General features: G+C 42.7%; 1 protein-coding gene across 6 annotated transcripts in view; it reads left to right on the top strand.

The window, feature by feature from the left end:
* Positions 1-23656, top strand: part of DRGX (dorsal root ganglia homeobox) — a 46416-nt gene that overhangs the window by 20364 nt on the left and 2396 nt on the right. For all 6 annotated transcript variants that reach the window (XM_069979256.1, XM_069979257.1, XM_069979258.1 and 3 more), the window contains 3 exons: positions 661-762; positions 10926-11098; positions 13377-13501. In XM_069979256.1, coding sequence (XP_069835357.1) covers positions 661-762; positions 10926-11098; positions 13377-13501 — 400 coding nt within the window. The remainder of the gene's footprint in view (positions 1-660; positions 763-10925; positions 11099-13376; positions 13502-23656) is intronic.

A 23656-nucleotide genomic window follows, 5' to 3' on the forward strand; every position in this document is an offset into this window, starting at 1 on the left:
ACCGTAAATATTGTATATTACTTATCAAAGCTTGGTACAGAAATGTGCTGAGGAGTGAAAGACTAATAGAGGTAAATCAGTGTTGTAAGTAGATAAATCCTTACCATAGTATTCACCATTGTTCCGTCTCATGCTTTCTGCAGTAAGGGTTATCACTCCTTAGTGATTCCTAATGTCCACTAATAATAGCTTTTGAGACGGGTTATATATATCATATGTATAGTATAAATATATTCAGTATATAACATACATATTTCATGAAAGCAATTGCATTAACAGAGGCAGAGAAGAAACCTTCTTGTAGTCCGGCAGACACAGCTGTGCTATAAAGTCCTCCAATTAGAATTAATTTTGTATTGATAGGTTTAGTATGGTTTAATGGATTATTATATAATGGAAATGATCCTGGAGTATAGCCAATAGGTTCCCTCATCTGGTATTTCATACAGTTGTGTGTTTTCTCTTCATGTAGCTAAAAGTCCTATATGGCAAGTGGAATAATTTATAAAAATGTCAATAGTTTATCTGCACCTTGTTAACACCCACCCCGTGTGCCTGGCACTTTTCCTACCACTACCATCCGCTTTGTTTAGCTTTGAAATCTTCATGTAATTGGCCATGAGAGGGTCACCCTGCTGATACTTGCCTACTTTACTGCAGCTGGAAGCACTAGAAGCTGTGTTTGCTCAGACCCACTATCCTGATGTGTTCACTCGAGAAGAGCTTGCCATGAAAATTAACTTAACGGAAGCCAGAGTACAGGTAAGAAACCCGAAAAGGGTCAACATTTACTGGGCACACTGATAGGAAAAGATTTTATTTATTTATGTGTTTGAAAGTTCTTTTTGCTGATCAGTTGCTTTGTGTCTGTAATAAATAAGGGTTATCCTTTACATTTTTGAGTGGTTCCCCTATAAGCTCCATGTCCACCACGTCTGCTTTGGTCCTAATGTCATGGAACCAGAATGATTACTGTAGAACGGCCAATATGATGCGTCACACCTACAAAACCACTGCAGTTATGATACACCACTTTACACTTTTTTTAATTTTGACTCTCGATTAAAATGGTATTGGTGATGTTCATTCTCAAATACTACTAGCACTCAGGTTTTAATGATAGAATAATTCATTCTTTGCTACAATTTCCTCCAGATGAGGGCCGGAGATTCCATAGGTGACCCTAATAAGGTAAATTCTTCTTCATGATAAAATAGGATGTCTGAGCCCGAACACTTGGGTAATATGCAAGCGAGGCAAGACCAAGATAAATGGAATCCAAGCATGACAGTATGATTACTAGTTTCTTGGATATACGTATATTTTTATTGTGATGAACCCTAAGCATATGTTGGAGAAAAGTATCATTAAGATGTTTACCTCTTGGGTATGCCTATCTTTAGAAATAAGGCCCATTGGTTGACTTAAATTAGCCCATTGTTGGATGTTGCTTACAGAGTGGCCTATTAGATTTAATGCCTGCACACAATGACTGAAACAGCAGCAAATCATATCTGTACTTGTACTGTACTTTTCATACTAACGCTTATATACATAGGGAAGACAGCGAGACTTATTATGTCCACAATTTTTGGGATAGTTTATTCTCTTTGGTTGAAATGTGAGAATGTGACAACAATAAGATAAATAATTCATCTTACCTAGAAACCATTTCCAAGATTAAGCATAGAAACATCATTAGGTAATAGTTTATTATACCTCCCTGACAAGCTGTAGATGTAGAAGCTTTCGAGGCTGTAAGCATTACAGAACTAATAACTTTATTAGCCTGTCAGAAAAAAAAGAGCAAGCACTAAGGCTTTGGATCCGAGCTGCCTCTATGTGCCCTGACAGCTCGCGGCCCATAGCTGATAATGGAATTATTTGGGTTTGTAGTAGTTCTATGTTGGAAATTTGAAGAAAGCAAATCTGGTTTATTAGAGGAGCATAGGAAAAACATGTTTTATTGATAGTAAGAGTGGGTTGCATATTTTACATAGGGTAAAGAAAGCAGAAGGCGCTGATGTTGCATTTGCCCCTGGGTTCTGGGTGCCGGGTCCGCCCCTTTGCCCTGCTGCTGCCCTATAATAACATACCAGCACTGTCATAGTCATAGATACAGATGCTTCAGGCCTTTAAAGCCTCATGTTACATTTTTTTTAAATGAAAGGCCATTATTATGCTTATTCATCTTAAGGTGTTTAATGGCTTTTCCTGATAATGTACACATTTTTTTCAAAAAAAAAAAAAAAACTATTACAAGTAAATTCAGATACTAGCATATGGATCATGTTCTAAAGCTTCTCTTTGTTTTCCATGTTTAGTTATCTCTCCCATTTTTTATTGAGTGATTGATTGAATAAATATGCCTGGGCAAGCTTAGTTAAATCATGTTAAATCTGCACACACATCCAGAAATAAGTGTGTTATCAAGCTCGGGGTAATTTCACACTTGAACAAATTTCTAAAGAATCTTTTCAATTAAGATCTTTTAATTAGGACTGTTTTGTGGTAGAAGGCGAGTAGTAAACAGAAAACATTACTGTGTTATATGACATACGACTGGAGTATCCTGATATTTTTGTTGCATGCACGGACAAGTTCCCTCTCGTGTATTGAGTGCAGAATGATCCCCCCATATGCACTTGCAGCTGCTGCAAATAACATTAATTTTATCCAGTGGATAGGGGAGCAATATAAATATAAAATAGGGGCCCAGATTTATCTGTGTTAGACAAAAAACAGTGTAATTTTCCCGTAGCAACCAATCACAGCTCAGCTTCCATTTCACCAGAGCTCATTAGGATATGAAAGCTGAGCTGTGATTGGTTGCTTTGGGCAAATTACACTGGTTTTTGTTTTACACAGATTGATAAATCTGGGTCAAGGTCTTTATTAAGCATTTTGTATCATTTCACGCCAGAAGCAAGCATAAAGAAGAGTGGACCCAATGGCACAAATTAAGACTATTAAGTGCCTATTAAGTGCTGATTCATACCATTTCACCCTCCATCCCCAACCCAAATCTGGTAAACCAGGTGCCCCCACATTCATTTAAGAGGAAGGCTACGTGCCCCTTGAGGCATTCCCCTCTTTGATCACTATTAGTGTTTGTATATGATAGGAGCTTCATGAAGGTTCATATTACCCTTTGGGAATTAAGCAAGCCAGACTTAAAAAGAATATGTGTATGGTTTTGCTTATTTTGGCTTTATGTTTATCTGTTGGAACTAGAGTATATACTAGACAAACATGGTAAATATACACATTCCAAATATGACCCAGTCAAAAGGAAGTGGACATGTTTGGTTTTAGAAGCTCTCAGAATGGCAGAAATTTTGCAGTATTCCTCCCTCCCCAACCCTTGTCTCCTGACATCAGTTCATAGAGCACATTTGGCCACTGAGAGCAAATGAAGGCTATCTGTCACTTTCACCGTGCACTTTAATAACATCAACATAATGTGGAATATTAGATTAGCTTGATTAATCGGTCATTCATAATTAACTAGTGATAATGTTCTACACTAATTTGTCCGCGTCTCTAAGGTACTGGATTGCATCAGAGAACATCCATTTCCTTGCACTGGAAAAAAAGAGGAGAAAAAAAAAGAGAGAATAGTGGCTCCCAGCCCCCGGCTCAGGTTCAGCATTATACTGGCTCTCTGATTTCAAGACCTGTTAGTTTCCATTATTATAATATATATATATATATATATATATATATATATATATATATATATATATATAATTGTTTTCACTTATTAACGATTTGTTAGCCTTACATTAAGAGGTTTTTATTTCTATCCAGCAGGCTTCAGTATTTTTATTCACTATGATCAATGTTTCGTATTCAGGGAAATATTATCGTGAATAGAAGAATATCATGTTCATACTTAATCTATATTTTTGTAACCTAGACGGATGACACAATATTAAATGTGACATTTGTGTTCTCAATGTGTGTAATTTAAGATGATTGCACAGATATTGAAGTTTACTTCTTCTGTCTCCATTCACAGTTCCCAGGTCAGACAAATAATTAAAGCTAAGTTTTCCCCAGTCTCACAGCCCCTATCATCTATGTTCACAACTGTAAGTGAGATGAATTGGACAATTAGTGGCCTGGGGGTGGTATCATCGAGACGTTCCCACTCTCGAAAATGTACACCATCACTGTGTCTGTATCCAGGCTGGTTTTGCTGTATCAGGACTTTTCTTTAGCCCCATGTGTAGACTAGTAAATTGAAAATGTTCACAATCAGTAGATGGCCATTCAATATAAGAGGTTTATTTGAGTAATGTTCTAAAATTCAATAAAAAAAACATAGAAACTGCAATGTCTGTCCTCCCTGATGTTGAAAGCCACAGCGACGTCCTCAAGTAACACTAAGAATTGTGATCTATTCTGACCTATGGATACATTCGCTGCAAGACTCTCTAAATAGAGGGACAGGCCTATAGCCATGTTCTAACATTTACATTTATTTAGTCAATTCTTAATGTTTCACAATTCTATTTTAGTAAATATATGGGGGGGGGGGGGGTTATTATTGCAAACTATCCCTTGTCTTCTCAAGCAACAAAGTTTTGCACACGGCAGGTATACAGCATTTGGAGTTTATTTTTCCTGGAAAGGGGGTAAGGCTATAGGGATGTATGTTTTCCAATTAATTTGCAAATAAAAATGGGTAATTTCTGGTGCCATATTGAGGCAAAGTTAAACAATAATGTAATAATTTACAATGTAACAAAAAAAAATACCTTTTACAATAATCTATCTATCTATCTTTTATTATACTACCTATTTTTGGGGCATATATTGCTACATAGGATTGTGACTATTAATAATTGGGATGCTCATTTATCTACTGAGATCTATTAGTAATTGAAGGGGATTAGAAGGGGATCAGGCATGTGCTGGGTGTGTGAGAGCCAAGAGGAGGGGTTACACATAGAGAACCCTATCACCCATTCAATGATGATTAATGGGCAAGAGATAACAGCTTCATGTTGTCAAACAAAACCTTAAATGGGGAAATGAACGAGTTTCTCCCCAGCCCGCTAGTGCAAAGTCATTAAAATATGATAATGAAAAATAACTCAATTAAAGAGCCTTCCAGCTCTGACCTTCTCTCAATTAACAGACAAAGCTTCTGCACAAGTGACCTAAATTTAGACTAAAGATTCTCATTACTCAGCGATTGCCGATGCGTGGGATTAAAGGCTACTTAAATATAATAAAGAGAATCATTAATTACCGATAACTAATAAACACCCATACATTGAACCGGCAGCAAAACGTTAACTGCTTCACTGCTGGGCTGAGCACATGTTGCTAGTATTGTATACATTGTAGTTTATGGTAGCGTGGTAAAATACTAAGGAAACTAAGAAATAGTAAGCACATGGGTTCCATCATATACTCAAACCCGGGTTCCATTATATACTCAGACCGGATTCTATCATATACTCAGACCCGGGTTTCATCATATACTCAGATCCAGGCACCGACTGTCTTAGCAGTTCTGCGTCATTTGGGAAAGTTTACATTCCATGATTTTAATAGTAATCTCTCAGGGACTTATATGGCGGTTTTAAGGGGAAAGATAAGTCTTACCCAACAAGCCTTCTCCTGTAGCTATAGGAAGCAGTAAATCACATACTAGTGGATACACATAGCTTCGCTAGTCAAAGACGGAGAGACACAGTGAGACATGACTTCATACTGTTTCATGTAGAAGGCTCCTCAGCAGGCTGTAGATGTTGCTCTCCTTGTAGAAAGATATTACTTGCTTTTTAATCAGCATGTTCGATGGGTACATTGCTCTGCTGAGTATTAAAAGCAGAGATATTTTCTTCTGTATTAAAGGCCGTGTTCTGTAGGTTCTGTGACTTGATAAAATATTGTCAGACAAGCTTCTGCAAACACACTAAGTTACTGTCTTTCTGTGTATCTTAATAACATTATTAGAAGCCATTATTGTATTTATGTTCTATTGCTTATGTAGTGTTACCATATTCTGTGGCCCTGTACAGAGATAGTCATCCTTCACATAGGTCAGGCTTACTAAATCCACTCAAATACACATAGTCACAGAAAATGAATCACACTTTTAGGGTAGCTTTACACACAGCGCATCGCAGCGGCTTTTCTGCTGATCCGCAGCAGCACCGCGGCAGATTTGATCTAAATAACTGAACCCAGCATCAAATCTACTGCAGATCTGCTGTGAATCCTGTACGTGTGAACGCACCCTTACTATGATTTTGGAGCATTGGGGAGTATTTATTAAACCATGCACATATGTATTACTGTAGCCATCTTTCTAATTTTAATTTTCTTAAATGCATCTAGTTTTACAAATATATATGTACAGTAGTCTAAAGTAGGTCAGAAGATTTAGAAAAGATTTAGAATATGTGAAAATAGGATGAAGAGCTGGCAATCATGGCTGCTGGATGCCATGGATGATGACGAACTGAACGTATATAACAGAACAGCAATCTGTCCAAATCCTGGCAAAGCTTTGAGGATCTACCAACAAAACTTAATAGCCATTTGTCTCCTTAAAGCGAATGTATCACTAGGTACATCACTTTTTTGTTCTTTATATGGACAGACCGGCACATGGATGCTGGTGCCCCTGTTTCCCATGCATGGTGCAGGTCCATTACCAAGCACCGGCCAGGCATGAAGCACTGAAGGTGGGCCTGCCAGCCCACAGAGTGACAATCTCCCCTGTGTGATGCGGCTCCATTGATTCTAATTAGCCAACTCACGGAGGGGAGAGGTTTCATAACACTGGGGGCCGGCGGGCCTGCCTCCAGTGCCTCATGCCTGGCCAGTGCTTGGTAAAACATTGGCACCATGCATGGAAAAAAGGGCGGCGGTTCAGAATAAGGGCCATGGCACCAGCATCCCCACTGCGGAGCAGGTCTGTCCATGTAAAAAAACACCAATCGATGTACCTAGCACATTCACTTTAAGATGATGACATTTACAGTGAATCTCTCAATGGTCCTAGTTGATGGGCTCATAAGACTTGAATCTACCTTTATTCTGTGACAAGTCTATATTCTTACTACTTTCCTGTTTTTTTTTCTTAATTAGTATTATTGTGTGTTACAGTAAACATAAAACATTATGCCAAACATGACATACGACTATGTTATATATTTATTGCATGCATGGGCAAACTTTTAATTATGTATTACCTACCGCGTTATTAGCTACCATATGCTGCTTCACATGCTAATACATCCATTACTATTCATGATAGCCAATTATGATATAGTATATATAGGATAGAAAGGTGTCCCCTAAAGGATTCTCTATACAGATTGGGCTTCTTAGAGGACAGAAAGCATGTATGCTATGGGCCTGTAAGTAAAGGTCCAATATGTGAAAATGATGTGTTCTGGGAGACCAGACAAGAAGTCTTCTTAGGAAGTATCAATGTAAGACCACAATTTTTGTATGTATTTCACAACATCCCACCTCCTGTACAAGTACAGACACTGCAGAATCAGGAGCCGCTCGTTTGTAAAATTAATGCCAGCTTAAAAAGCGCCTATACAGAAAAAGTTGCCCGAATGCACCAACTTCAGCAAGTTTGACTGACTTTCTTAAGTTTCTTAAGTCTATGTTCACACTACGTAAATCTACGGCCGTAGTTCTCGCCTCAGAACTACAGCCGTAGATTTACAGGGTGGAACATAGCATTGTTTGCTATGGGATCCCGGCCGGAGCGTACACACATCGTATACGCTCCGGCCAGTTCCCATGCGGCGCCGCAAACAACTGACAGGTCCATTATTTGCGGACGGAATTCAATGAATTCCGTCCTCAGAAGGACCTGGCAGTTCACACAGTGAAGCGAGCGGCTTCACTTAGGCTGGGTTCACACTACGTATATTTCAGTCAGTATTGTGGTCCTCATATTGCAACCAAAACCAGGAGTGGATTAAAAACACAGAAAGGCTCTGTTCACACAATGTTGAAATTGAGTGGATGGCTGCCATATAACAGTAAATAACTGCCATTATTTCAATACATCAGCCGTTGTTTTAAAATAACAGCAAATATTTGCCATTAAATGGCGGCCATCCACTTAATTTCAACATTGTGTGAACAGATCCTTTCTGTGTTTTCAATCCACTCCTGGTTTTGGTTTCCAATATGAGGACCACAATACTGACTGAAATATACGTAGTGTGAACCCAGCCTTAAAGCATACCTATTAATTGGACAGTGTGGCAGGATACGTTGAAAATATCCTGCCAATACGCTTCCCTCTTGTGATGCGGGTGGTAGATGGGGTTCCGAGAAGCCCCATAGACTGCATTGTAAGTGTATTACAAAAATTCCTTTCCCCCGCTCGCCTCAGAAGAGGACAGCTTATTTTTTCAACATATCCTGCTTTACTATCCAAGTTGGGGGAGAGAAGGTTGGATATGTTAGATTTCAACTGCCCAACTCACTTTCTGTTCTCAGAGAGATAAGCTGCCACCAGAACTACATTTTCATGTGAGTGTATGGCCATCTTAAATGGTTGGATGTTTTCCCCTCTCCCAGTTATCTAACCCATTAACATTACTGTTTGCAGACAATCTCACCAGAGATTCCCATCACTAACTGAGAATGAGGCAATCCAAAGTTCCTGATTTTTCATGGATCCTATAACAGACACTATGGGGGAGATTTATCAAGGGCTTTGCGTCTAATTTTTAGGTTATAGGATTTTTTCACCCATTTTTGGTCTAACTTCTATTTATGAACCAGTATTCGACAGGCGAATATTTTCTAGATGCAACTTTTTTTGTAATCTGCCTGTTTTGAGTATTCACCCAAATGCTTGCATAATCCGGATTAGCGCCCAATTTATTTTTTGCGACTCTTTTGAAAAGTCGCACAAACTGATGCAGGCCTGTGTCTGGTCAGTACCAGCTGAATATGCTTGAGCAATTTTTGCAATTTTTTGTGACTTTTTACTTAGATGCATTAACTATGACAGTGCTTCATTTTTATAAATCAGTCACAAGAAATTGGAACAAAATATACACCTATACCCATTGCTTTTATATGGACATCTTTGCCTAATACCAATACCATACACTGCCCTTCTATGTCTAACCTCACTCCCTAATGGATTATTTTTACACATAAGAAATACAATACATAGTTATCATGTAGAATGGCTGGGTATAACATTTAAAACTAAACAAATAATAAATGAGTAATAAGTACTTGTATATGTATATATAGAAAATGCAGCATAACTAATGAAAGGTATAAGCGTTCACAAGCTTATATTTAATTGATTCGTTGTGTGTCAGGGTTATGTTCTCTACTCATGTACGTATAAGGATGATTATGTTATAGATGACAGCTTCAATTAAAGAATCTGCATAAAGCCTGAACATCTCAGTGCAGCTCAGGTGTATGTTGTCATTCTATGCCCAGATATGAAATGTTAATAGAAACAGCATTATTGTCATTTGTGACAGCTTGGTTAGCATGCAGATGGATCTGGAGTTGTTGAGTGAATTCTCAGTAGGGGGCTGCTAAATTATTTCTTTAACAAATACACATGTAAAACAGCATGGCTCTTAGATTAAACAACAATGGGAAATTACGGGTCCACTAAGTTCAATGAGTATGTTAAATCGTACAGTGCTGCAATACCAGATACGGCCAATAGAAAGACGTGGCGCTGTACAAGAAGAAAACCTCTTTTTTTTTAAAGCCTGGAATCGCTTTTCAAGCCTTGGTTAAGATGGAAGATAAAACAAACCACCTCAGAGCACTTTGACACGGCGATATTATGGTCACTATTTCTTAGAAAACTGGAATCGACAGAGAAAAACTAAAATGGAAACATCTATAGTTCATCTGTGCTTAGGGCTTTTGCTGTTTTTGTTTAAAATAGTACTGCAAAATACTGCAACTTTTTTTTCTGGGGGGGGGGGGGGTTGGGGGTTAGGGCTGGGAAAAAAACAACACCCCAAAAACTGGCAGCACTTTTTGGCAGTTTTCCTGGCATTTTCTCATCTTAGTGTAATTTAGAATATGCATTTTTGTTATTGTCGTTTTAACCCGTTTTTTTTTTTTTCATTATAAGTCACATGATTCTTTTTTTTCCAAGTGGTTTTTTGATCTCTATTGAAGAATTGGGAAAAACACCAGAAAAAATGGCAATATGCATATAGACGTGGCATTTTTTCTGACGTCTTCCCCTATACAAATCTATGGGAGCACAAATACCACTGTTTCTTGATAAAAAAACCCCCCATGAAACGTTCAGGCCGCTACAATTCTGCTAAACTGCCATGAGCAGAAAAACACAAAAATGTCATGTTAGTATGGCATTTCATCTTTCCAATTTTTTCCTAGATTTCCTCTCACCTAACATCTGGCTGCAGTGTTTTTGAGCCAAAAAATGTTGGAGTCAATGGACTTTTCAAGTAGAGACACACCCAAAGGGCAATCCGTCCACCTGTACTAGAATAATGTATGAACAGCCGTCATTGCACTGATGGGCGACCAAACTGCGAAAGGATGGACGTAATTTTAAACGGGGAGAAAAAAAACATTGTGTGAACATAGCCTTACAGTTAGCCTTTGAAATTTAATATAATGGTTTATAGGAATTACATTGTTAATGTTAGTTATGTATCCACGATACAGACAGGAATTTGCAAGATAGTTACCTATCATTGCATCAAATGGGGGCAATGGATATGAGGTAAATGAAGGGAAAGTTGATGAAATAATGTTGCATCTGTCCAGGCTTAGGGTTTTGTACTATCAGAGTCTGGTTTTAGCATGAAAATTACATCACATGTATTGCACACTTTATTATTTCCATTATTCATCATCAATACCTCCATGATGATTACATTGATGTCTTTTTTCTATTTTAGGTCTGGTTTCAGAATCGGAGGGCTAAGTGGAGAAAAACTGAGAGGGGTAGTTTTGATCAAGATGGTTCAAAAGAAAGTACAGCTGAAGTCACCTCCCCCACCAGAAACCTTAGTTCTCCTTCTTCAGGAGATTCTGCGAGGGGCAAAAAGGAAAATTTAGATACCCAGCAGAGGTAAGGACAAAAAATACAAATCTTAACACAGCATGAAATCATTCTATAATGTGTTTTGTGGCTAAAAACCACATGAATTATGTCATACATAAACTATATGTTTGGTGCCAAGGAAACAATTCTATCCCATCCTGGGAAATCATGAAGGCCTTTTCCAAAGAGAGAAATTCATAGTGAACTACTAGTGTCCATCCCTCCCTCCTGTAATGTGAGCTCCATCATAATGATACTGTGGAGGAGAGCGGGCACGCTGGATATTGAATACAATTACACACATAAGTGCTGGAGATTAAGTTACCATTATATGTAATCATTTATATTGCAAAGGACACTTTATGGCTTTGTTCCCACAACAACTTTTTTTTGGTCACTTTACGGCCGCCTATATGGACGGCCATCATTTTGACTGACATAATTTGCATAATACAACTGTGTTTTGGCACTGAAATGATGGTCATCCAAAAAGGTAGCCGTAAAACGACCAATAAAAAAGACAATTCATAGCATTCATAGCATTAGAAAGAAGAAACAAGGGGGCTTTTGCTATCAAACGGTCTAATTCTTAAATGGCGTGTAAGTTAGACTAGACCAGGGGTAGCTAACTTGGGTCTCCAGCTGTAGCAAAACTACAACTCCCATCATGCCCAGACAGCCAAAGCTAAAGCTTTGGCTGTCCTGGCATGATGGGAGTTGTAGTTTACAGCAGCTGGAGAGCCAAGGTTCCCTTACCCTTGCACTAGACAGTCAACAAATGTGCTAGATTTTTTTTTACAAGGACTGCAGGCGGTATGATTGCAAAATGTTTGCATCCAGGTTTCAAAAGGGATCCTATCTTTATAATTGATAGCTTAGCTGGTTTACTTGGGCACATACAAATGGAGTGAAAATGGCTGTGATTATTAAATGGTTAATGGTTAGACCTTTGGAAAAAAATCTCAAAGTCAGTCACATATTGTTTCAGGTCCGTCATGGTGTGATACAGAGGATAAGTTATAGAAATTATATCATTGTGCATACTTCTGGACCCTGGCTGAAATTTCATATCAAAAAGAGTGTTAGGTGTTTTTGGGATAGAGCACTTTATTTGTTCAAGCCTTTTCTTATTTATAGGGGGTTTCTGGGTAAATAGGTACTTTAGCTATTCACAGGATAGTTCTTCATTAACTGATTAGCAGGGTGCTGTTCACACTACACAGTGAAAAAGTTTGTCTACAGTCATTGTGTAGCAGTGATGATGTGTAACTTGAAGGTTCACTTGAATGGGACCTGAGCTGCAGTTACACATCATTACCTCTACATAGTGAATGGAGACAAACTCCATTTCTTGTGTATTACTGGCCCCAGCAAACCCCCTTTAGGGATATGTTATATTACTAGAGGTTTTAGGCTATGTTTACACAGTGTAACAACTACGGCCATTTTTTGACGCGGCCACTGTTCGTCAGGTCTAACAACAGCTGCTGTTTTACATGTTCACCTGGCCAATACTGCAGTATCGACCTGATGAAAATTTTCTTTACGACCATGTTAATACAATATATTATTTTCATTAACAGCCGTTCTTTTAGTTGACAAGAACGTCCGCTGTTAATTAAATCAATACGTTTGCATTGATTTCAATGCAACAATGGCCGTAGTGTATAAACTGCAGCGGTAGAAAATAATGAACATGTGTATTTTCTACGGCTGCAGTTCAGCGAACAGCGACCGTAGAAAATAGTTGTGCACACAATGTAAAGTACGGCTGCCGGCCATTGTGTTGAATGCTTAATGGGAAAAAGATAATGTTTCTGCAGCCGATATGGCAGTATCAGCTGCAGGAACATGTAATACACTAGTAGGCGCTGAATACAACGGCCGCAGTAAACTACGCCTGCTGTATTACATAGTGTGAACATAGCCTTATTTGGATTGCTGGCACATTTGGTCATGCCTGCAATCCAAATTGCCATTGAAATCAGTGCAGTGTACGGCCATACATTGTGTGAACACACTGTGAACAAAGCCAGCTGTTCACAGTGTACCAGCTGGAAATAATTTACAAGTCAATTATTTTCATGGCCGTAGAGGAACAGCGGCCGTTGTGCAATACATTGTATGCACAGCGAGCGCTGTTCCCCATAGGATTCCACACGGTGCATTCTTTTCTTTTCCAACAACGGCCGTTCTTGTAAAAAAAAAGAATACATTGTGTAAACATGGCCTTACATGTACCTATATTTAATTGCATAGGATTTGTATACACTGCATTGACCTATTCTTTCCTTCTTGTTTACAGCAGGTGTCTGTCTCATGATAGGGCCGTTCCTCCAGCAACATCCTTCTTTCCATCTTGTTTGCCAGGAGCTCTGTTAAACACTGCCAGCTATGCCCAAGCCTTGTCACATGTTGCATCTCTGAAAGGTGAGCAGTCATTAGGGAAAGCCAAAGGATTGTGATTGTGCAAGGATGGAGACATTGGGATCCATTCACGTGGTGATTTTGCTGCAGAAATTTCTGCAATAGCCAACACTATGCCTAATCTTATCTTTTAACACATGCATCTTAAGGCTATGTTCACACTGCGTATGAGTCCGGCCGTAGTGCGAACCGCGAATATACGCACGTAGTTTTGAGGTTGATGGGTTCGCTTGAAAGTATATGATATACGCCCGCACAATGCACACTACGTATGAGCTTACGGCCGGATTGTATGCGGCGCCGTGAAAAATGAACAAGACCATTGTTTGAGGACGGAAATGTTCCAACTCACGGCCGTGGATTTCCATGCGGTCCCGTACGGAATACTTATTTCAGCCAAATTGAACTTGATTTTTCGATCCAAAAGGTTCTGTGTGGTTTACGGGGCTGGGCGAAGATTTCCAAGTAAATGACTTGTTTCAGATCGCTTCGAAACTAGGGAAGCATAATTGTACTACGGGCGTATGTTCGCGGTTCGTACGCATCCGGCCCCATGTCGATTTTTCCCACGCCTGTAGTTTTAGCCGCACATGTACGGCGGCGTACGAAATGCGGCCGGACTCATACGCAGTGTGAACATAGCCTCAAAACATATCTATAACAGATAAGATTAGGAACATGTAACATATGAACATAACCTATGAGTAAGTAAAATAACTTTTAGGAACTAATCTTGATAGGAGTTTGTGCCATAGGCTTGTCCTCAGAAGAACCAACCAGCCATTGAACTAAACTAGTCACATAATTACAGAGTTTTAAACTCTGCACAGTAACAGTAAAATAATCTTTTACTATTAGGCCATGTTCTCACCGCGTAAGACACCGGCCGTTCCATGACCGGATGATTTTCACTGCCGCAGAATTTGGATGCGGGATGCTGCCGCTCGATTCATTGTGTGGACTGACAGGTTTTCTGCACCCGCTATTCATTGAAGTTTTTTTGTGGTGCCACTAGGGATCCCAGCCGGAAGGTATACTATGTGTATACACTCCGGCCGGGATTTCCTCAGGTGCAGCACTACGTCAGTACTGTAGAAATCACGGCCGTTGTTGAAAATCGGCCGTGATTACTACGGTACTTACACGTACTTACACGTACTTAAATGTACTTACAGTACTTACACATACAGGATTTGCAGCAGATTTGATGGTGCAGATGTGATGCTGTGTTCAGTTATTTAAATCAAATCTGCTACAAATCTGCTACGGATCTGCACCATCAAATCCGCTGCGATACGGTACGTGTGAAGCTACCCTTAAATAGAATCTGTCAGCTCCATATCATACTTAAAACTAGTGTTCATGAGACAATGCTGAACCGCAACATGCATGCCTGGTCCCTCCCCCACCACTTCCTGACTAGACTAATGTATGGCCTACAGCACAGTCTGGCAATCAGTCAAGGCAGTGAGGAGTTGGGGAGGGAGGTGATGTGCATGCTGTGGCTCAGCACAGCGTCATTGACATTTGAGTTCTGAGCAAGATATAGAGCTGAAAAATTCCTTGTAATGAAATATTTGGAAATTGTGGTACACTCATCTAGAATAACCTTTTAATTACGGCGGATGATATCTCGTCTTCCTGTGTACCAGCTTTCTTGTCACCCGGTAACAATTATGGCACTCCACAATGCCGACATTAAATGTTTCAAATGGCTGACCTAGTGCTGATAAATATTCCTCCCAGTTTATCTCTTTCTAGTATTGCCGGGCAAACCTCTTCCAGCACAGCGCTCTGTGGTTTCCTGCCCCAGTTATTGCCTTTATTCATGTTGAGCACAGAATGATCTTGTGATTGTGTGGTCTGACGGAGGAGATTTCCTGCCATTTCAATTACTTACTGTTAAAAGCATCAGGGGCATGCGATGCAGTCACATCCTTTAATGACCAGTAACATAACTCAGCAATTAATTAATAGCAGCCACCAGTTATTAATTGGGGAGCAGCAGGATTTAACTTTGTATTTATCAGGCTTTGATTTCCTGCATAGTACAATCACTATCAGTACAGTCACTATCAGTACAATCACTATCAGTACAATCACTATTAGTACAGTCACTATTAGTACAGTCACTATCAGTACAATCACTATCAGTACAATCACTATTAGTACAGTCACTATCAGTACAATCACTATTAGTACAGTCACTATCAGTACAATCACTATCAGTACAATCACTATTAGTACAGTCACTATCAGTACAATCACTATCAGTACAGTCACTATCAGTACAATCACTATTAGTACAGTCACTATCAGTACAATCACTATCAGTACAATCACTATTAGTACAGTCACTATTAGTACAGTCACTATCAGTACAATCACTATCAGTACAGTCACTATCAGTACAATTACTATCAGTACAATCACTATTAGTACAGTCACTATTAATACAGTCACTATCAGTACAATCACTATCAGTACAGTCACTATCAGTACAATCACTATCAGTACAATCATTGTGGCAATCACAGTCACTTTTTTGCCAATCCAAACTAAACTAATAGTTCTAACCTTCAGGCCTTATTCACACGTCCCGTAATTTACAGATCTGTATTTCCCTATTTGATCCTCTCATAGAAATCGCTATTTTTTACGGATTGTAACCTGTTTGACATCCGTATTTCTGTAAAATAAAATACGGATAAGTTATAATTGACATGTTGAAAAAAAAGGATTTACAGAAATACGGGTGCACTACGTATACCCAATCCGTAATTTTTAGCGGATTGTACTGAGTCTTACTGAGTGTGTGCATAAGGCCCAAGGCTAATTGCGGTCTTCTATTTACCAGGATGTCTGGTCATACATCTGGCCAGTACATGATTTACTGTGACTGTCATATTGTATGTCTCCTGATTCCCCCCCCCCCACACATGTGCGTGCACCCCCACCTTAGCAGATCATACATGTATTTTCAAGGGGGAGACACCTCTGGCAGTGGCTAATCTTTGGCGGTTGGGGTTGGCAGGCCACCATTTACATTAGGTAGTCAGATGGTTATGACAAAGTCCTATGGTTAGGCTGACAATACTCTAATGTGTATGGCTGGCTTAAATTGGGGTGTCTAGATTACATTTCTGGAGATTTAGAAGTTTACTGCTGTTGTGACACACTGGCCATGTAATAGTTAATGTTTGTTTCCAGAAGTCGATTTGTTTGCCTGTGTTTCGAGCTTTGATCAGAGGTGGGGAGGTGAGATTTGGTGCTGCGTTTGTGTGGGGAGGGGGCTTCTTCCTGTCAGACTCATAGAATTGATTCCCCTTCTCCCCACCACAGGGAGGCTGGATTATTACATTAAGTATTAATCTGTTCAGATGATCTCACCATGCGATACTCTGATTCAGCACTATATCTGCAGCTAATGGAGAGCAAACCCTTTCACTGCCAGGTGACTTGCACAAGTATGCAGAATTTAAAATGCATGGAAGGGTGGACAGATAGATGGATAGATAGATAGATAGATAGATAGATAGATAGATAGATAGATAGATAAATAGATATAATATTTTACAATATAACAAATAAATGATACTATGACCTGAATGGGACATTGCTCGGTAACCTGTACTCTGTCCTGTCCTCAACTTTAACTCGTCTTATATAACCTTTAAGTTACATTAGACTATAGGGATCTTCATGTCTGTCATTTCTTAATATTTGCACCAAAAGAAGTCATTGAGCTCTATAGAGAGTCCCTGATGACATAATATATGTAGAAAATTGCTATGGCGAACATATTCCCCATAAATCTTACCCAGCCTTTTGTAGTCAGAGCACAGATTAAAGGGGTTATCCAGTGCTACAAAAACTCTCTTGTCTCCAGTTCAGGTGCGGTTTGTAATTAAGCTCCATTTACTTCAATAGAACTGAGTTCCAAAGCCCACCCAATCTGGAGACAAGAGAGGGGGGGGGGGGGGGTCAGGGGTGATTCTAGCCTCTCTGCTGCCCGAGGCGAACTATAGAATGACGCCCCCCCCCCCCGTCAATCCGCCCACATTATAATCCACTACTGCCCCCCCCCCCACTGCTGTCCCCAATAAACATAATGTTTGGTCCCTTTCTGCACAGAGGATGTCAGGAGAGGAGGGGGCTGACTTTATAGGAGAGGTCCCAGCAGCACAGAGGATGTCAGGAGAGGAGGGGGCTAATCCTATAGGAGAGGTCCCAGCAGCACAGAGGATGTCAGGAGAGGAGGGGGCTAATCCTATAGGAGAGGTCCCAGCAGCACAGAGGATGTCAGGAGATGAGGGTGCTAATCCTATAGGAGAGGTCCCAGCAGCACAGAGGATGTCAGGAGAGGAGGGTGCTAATCCTATAGGAGAAGTCCCAGCAGCACAGAGGATGTCAGGAGAGGAGGGTGCTGATCTTTTAGGAGAGGTCACAGCAGCACAGAGGATGTCAGGAGAGGAGGGTGCTGATCTTTTAGGAGATGGTCCCCCTCTTCCCCCCTTATAGATGGTCCCCCTCTTCCCCCCCTTATAGATGGTCCCCCTCTTCCCCCCCTTATAGATGGTCCCCCCCCCCTTATAGATGGTCCCCCTCTCCCCCCCCCTTATAGATGGTCCCCCTCTCCACCCTCCCTTATAGATGGTCCCCCTCTCCCCCTTCCCTTATAGATGGTCCCCCTCTCCCCCCTCCCTTATAGATGGTCCCCCTCTTTCCCCTCCCTTATAGATGGTCCCCCTCTTCCCCCCCCCCTTATAGATGGTCCCCCTCTTCCCTCTCTCCCCCCCTTATAGATGGTCCCCCTCTCCCCCCCCCTTATAGATGGTCCCCCTCTTCCCTCTCTCCCCCCCTTATAGATGGTCCCCCTCTTCCCCCCCCTTATAGATGGTCCCCTCTCCCTTATAGATAGTCCCCCTCTCCCCCTCCCTTATAGATGCCCCCTTATAGATGGTCCCCCTCTTTCCCCCTCCCTTATAGATGGTCCCCCTCTTCCCCCCCCTTATAGATGGTCCCCCTCTTCCCCCCCCCTTATAGACAGTCCCCCTCCCGCCCCTCCCTTATAGATGGTCCCCCCCTTATAGATGGTCGCCCTCTTTCCCCCCTCCCTTATAGATGGCCCCCCCTTATAGATGGTCCCCCTCTTTCCCCCCTCCCTTATAGATGGTCCCCTTCCCCCCCCCTATAGATGGTCCCCCTCTTCCCTCTCCCCCTCCCTTATAGATGGTCCCCCTCTTCCCCCCCTACCTTATAGATGGTCCCCCTCTCCCCCCTCCCTTATAGATGGTCCCCCTCTTTCCCCTCCCTTATAGATGGTCCCCCTCTTCCCCCCCTTATAGATGGTCCCCCTCTTCCCTCTCTCTCCCCCCCTTATAGATGGTCCCCCTCTCCCCCCCCTTATAGATGTTCCCCCTCTTCCCTCTCTTCCCCCCTTATAGATGGTCCCCCTCTCCCCCCCCCCTTATAGATGGTCCCCCTCTTCCCCCCCCTTATAGATGGTCCCCCTCTCCCCCTCCCTTATAGATGGTCCCCTCTCCCTTATAGATGGTCCCCCTCCCCCCCTTATACATGGTCCCCCTCTCCCCCCTCCCTTATAGATGCCCCCTTATAGATGGTCCCCCTCTTTCCCCATCCCTTATAGATGGTCCCCCTCTTCCCCCCCCCTTATAGATGGTCCCCCTTTTCCCCCCCCCCCTTATAGACAGTCCCCCTCCCGCCCCTCCCTTATAGATGGTCCCCCTCTTTCCCCCCTTCTTATAGATGGTCCCCCCTTATAGATGGTCCCCCTCTTTCCCCCCTTCTTATAGATGGTCCCCCCCTTATAGATGGTCCCCCTCTTTCCCCCCTCCCTTATAGATGGTCCCCTTCCCCCCCCTATAGATGGTCCCCCTCTTCCCTCTCCCCCTACCTTATAGATGGTCCTCCCCCCCTACCTTATAGATCGTCCCCCTCTTTCCCCCCTCCCTTATAGATGGTCCCCTTCCCCCCCTCCCTTATAGATGGTCCCCCTCTCCCCCCCCCCCTGCACAGCAGATAAAACAAAAACAAAAAACAGCACACAACTCACCTGCCATCCGTTCCCCCGTCGAGCCTCTCTGGTCTGGTCCCGGCTGATGTGCGGCTGCCCGGGGTGTCCCGTCCTGTCCCCGGCAGCGCGCGCATCAGAGAGCTCCCCGTGTGCCTGTGGCTGTGACTTCCGGCACACGGGGATCTCTCTGATGCGCGCGCTGCCGGAGACAGGATGGGACACCTCCGGCAGCCGCACATCAGCCGGGGGACTAAGGCTGCATTCCCACGTTCCGTGATCCTGACGGTTCACGGCTGTGGAATGCATTTACCGGAGTCCCCCCGCGCCCGGACAGCATCTGTAATGAGATGCTGTGAGCGGGGGAGACTGTATTCATAAGCGCCGCGCGGCTGATTCATTACAGCGCGGCGCTTATGAATACAGTCTCCCCTGCTCACAGCATCTCATTACAGATGCTGTCCGGGTGCGGGGGGACTCCGGTACATGGTACGATCAGTGGCGGATTATAATGTGGGCGGCCGCCCGAACCGCTCATATTATAATCTGCCACTGAATGCCGCCCCCATGAAGACAGCTGGTGGCGCCGCCTGAGGCAGACGACTCAGGTCGCCTCATGATTGCGGCGCCCCTGGGGGGGGTTGCCATGTTTTTGTAGCGCTGGATAACCCCTTTAAAGGGGTAGATCACCCAAAAAGTTTTTCTTTCAAATCAGCTAGAGCCAGAAAGAGATTTATAATCTACTTCTTTTAAAAATCTTAATCCTTCTAGTACTTATCAGCTGCTATATGTCCTGCAGGAAGTGGTGCATTCTCTCCAGTCTGACACTCTGTCCATGTCAGGAAATGTCCAGAATAGGAGTAAATCCCCATAGAAAACCTCTCCTGCTCTCAAAACTGAAAAGAATATGCCACTTCCTGCAGGACATACAGCAGCTGATAAGTACTGGAAGACTTGAGATTTTTAATAGAAGTAAATTACAACTCTCTGGCACTTTCTGGCAGCAGTTTATTTGAATGAATTTTTGGGTTGAATTACCCCTTTAAAAGCAGGTATGACTAGTCAGGCCCCTCTGTAGTGACCTATAGGCAGCTAATTTATTACTGACCCTGAAGTAGAACTCACAGATTCATCCCTTGAGCTATTTTGCACAAACCTTGGGCCTAACTGGGTGTGGCAAAGTCTTCATATACTGCATTAAAGGGTTTGTTTAACTTATTGCCCAGTGCAAAAAAAAACAAACAAAAAAAAAACCACAACAACTCACAATCACCTTTTAAATCTCAGCCTGGTCTTAATCTCAGCCTGGTCCTAATCTCAGCCTTGTCCCAGTGCCACAACTCTTTTAGATGGTGAATTACAAAAGTTTAAGTAGTCTGACACGTTTCAAACATATAACACTTTGTTAGGGCCCCTTTTACATAGGCCAGCAGGCTTCAGGTCTAGATTTACACAGCTGGATTTTCATTATTTCCCATGAATACACAGGGAAACATAGCCCTGACATAGTATAGCCTGACATAGTATAGCCTCCCATAGTGCCCACATAATATAGCTCCCGCTGTAGCCCCCACATAGTGTAGGTCTCTTTGTAGCCCCCAGATAGCACACAGCCCCCTGGCAGAGAGGAAGGCAGCCCTCCGACTGATAATCTAGGCGGCCCAGTGAGCATTTGCCCATTCCTCCAGATTATCTGTCCGGGCATGGTCAAAACTGACAGTTGCATTTAAATGGCCTAAAATCCACATACCTGGTGGTCTAGTGGATGGATCGCCCCTCACCCCACCCCACCTCCTCAATGTGATTGCAGCACTGCAATGATGCTGATCCCGGCTCAGCACACCATTGTTATGGGCTCCAGCAGCCCATAGTAATGGAACACTGATCTTATAGACAGTGGTGGTCTTTGGCACCAAGCACCCCAAGCGATCGCTTGGGGCCCCCAACATCCAGGGGGGCCCCCATGCCCCGCTCTTGTGCTCAAGACCGCTGGACAGGGCCGCTGCCCCGCTCGCTGCTGCCATCTGAACTGTAACTATGAACACTCGTAATGAGCGCTCACAGTTACATGCAGCAGCACTGACAGGGCGGTCACAAGTGGCAGCTTTGTCCTTGTGGTGCCGGCGCTCCAGTGACATCACTGGAGCATCGGCGCCAGGACAAGGGGAGTGCGGCCTCTTGTGATCGCAGGGAAAACCCTTCCTACGGCCACAAGAGTGAAGAGAAGAGGAGACGCCCGGACCCAGGTGAGTATAAATGTTTGTTTTAATGTGTTATATACTATATGGGAGGGGGAGCACACAGGGGTCTGTTTAACTGGGGGAGCGCACATCGGGGGTCTATGTAAATGGAGGGAGCACACAGGGGGGCTATATAACAGGGGGGGCACACAGGGGGGCTGTAAACTACTGGGGCTTCACAGAGGGGTCTATATACTACTGGGGGCAGCACACAGGGGGTCTATATACTACTTGGGACAGCAGAATGGGGTCTATATACAACTTGGAGAGCACACAGGAGGTCTATATCCAAGTGGGGGAGCACACAGGGGTCTATATACTACTGGGGGAGCACACAGGGGTCTATATACTACTGGTGTGGCACACAGGGGGTCTATATACTACTGGGGGAACATACAGGGGGTCTATATACTACTTGTGAGGCACACAGGTGGTCTATATATAACTGGGGGAGCACACAGGGGTCTGTATACTACTGGGGCAGCACACAAGGGGTCTATATAATACTGGTGGGGCACACAGGGGGTCTATTTACTACTGGGAGAACCACACAGGGGGTTTATATACTACTGGAGGAGCACACAGGGGTCTATATCCAAGTGGGGGAGCACACAGGAGGTCTATATCCAAGTGGGGGAGCACACAGGCGTGGTTAAATACCCCTGAGGGAGCACACAGGGGGCCTATATACTAGTGGGGGAGCACACAGGGGGTATATACAACTGGGGGCAGCACACAGCGGGTCTATATACAACTGGGGCAGCACACAGGAGGTCTATATACTTCTGGGGGAGCACACGGGGGGGCTATATATTACTGGGGGAAAACACAGGGGTCTATATACTACTTGGGGAAGCAAACAAGGGGTATATACTACTGGGGGCAGGACACAAGGGGTGTATACTATTGGGGGCAGCACACAAGGAGCATATATTACTGGCGGTAGCGTACAAGGGGTATATGCTACTGGGGGCAACACACAGCGGTCTATTGTTTTGGAATGCGTGTCGAGGGGGGGGCCCAGACATAACTTCGCTTGGGGCCCCAGAAATGCCAAGACCGCCCCTGCTTATAGATCTTATAGATCAATGTACTACATTGATCTCTATTAGAGATCAGTGTAGTTAACATAGAAGTCCCCCATTAATAAAAAAAATCCCCTTCCCTATTAAAAGGTTTAAAGATGGTTATTCATATATACACCCATAACTGTTCTCAAACACAATCCGTTCTGGAAGGATGTTTGATAACCCATAGGAAATTATGTAAATGTGTTTATTTAGTTCCAGCACCCACCAATAGTTAACTAAATAGCTGGACTGGTCACAATTCTAGGGGCACTATCACTGGATTTATGCTGCCAGGAGTACTGTACTGTACAGTGCATATAAAAACAAACAATATAATACATACATTTCTGTAATCTATTGTATTAGGCCAATAGTGCACAAGCTCCTCACTTATCCTTTATGATGAACCCCCACCTCAGCACTATGGGAGATGGTGGTGCACTCACTGTACTTTTCTATGCTAGTATACTGCACTCTAGCAACATATATGTACAGTACAGTACAGTGAAACTGCCTCTAGTGCTAAACTCACCAGGTTGATTGGTCCAATGCTGCTCACGATCCACACCTGCAAAGATAACATGTAAGCCACACTTAAAGGGGGTGGTGAGACACTAGAGGGAGATAGGAGGAGTCTGGATAAAAGGAGGAAGGGCAGGCAAGCAGAAAGTGAAACAACACACGCTGACAGGACCTGCCCTTGTGTGAATACGGAGCAACTGAACATATCTTTTTTGTTCTACTAAACAATTGTTCACATTTGGAAGCTTTAAAAAATCGAGGTACCACTGTGCCCCTTTGAATAACACACAAT

This window comes from Dendropsophus ebraccatus, chromosome 8 (assembly GCF_027789765.1).
Source record: "Dendropsophus ebraccatus isolate aDenEbr1 chromosome 8, aDenEbr1.pat, whole genome shotgun sequence".
Classification (NCBI taxonomy): Eukaryota; Metazoa; Chordata; class Amphibia; order Anura; family Hylidae; genus Dendropsophus; species Dendropsophus ebraccatus.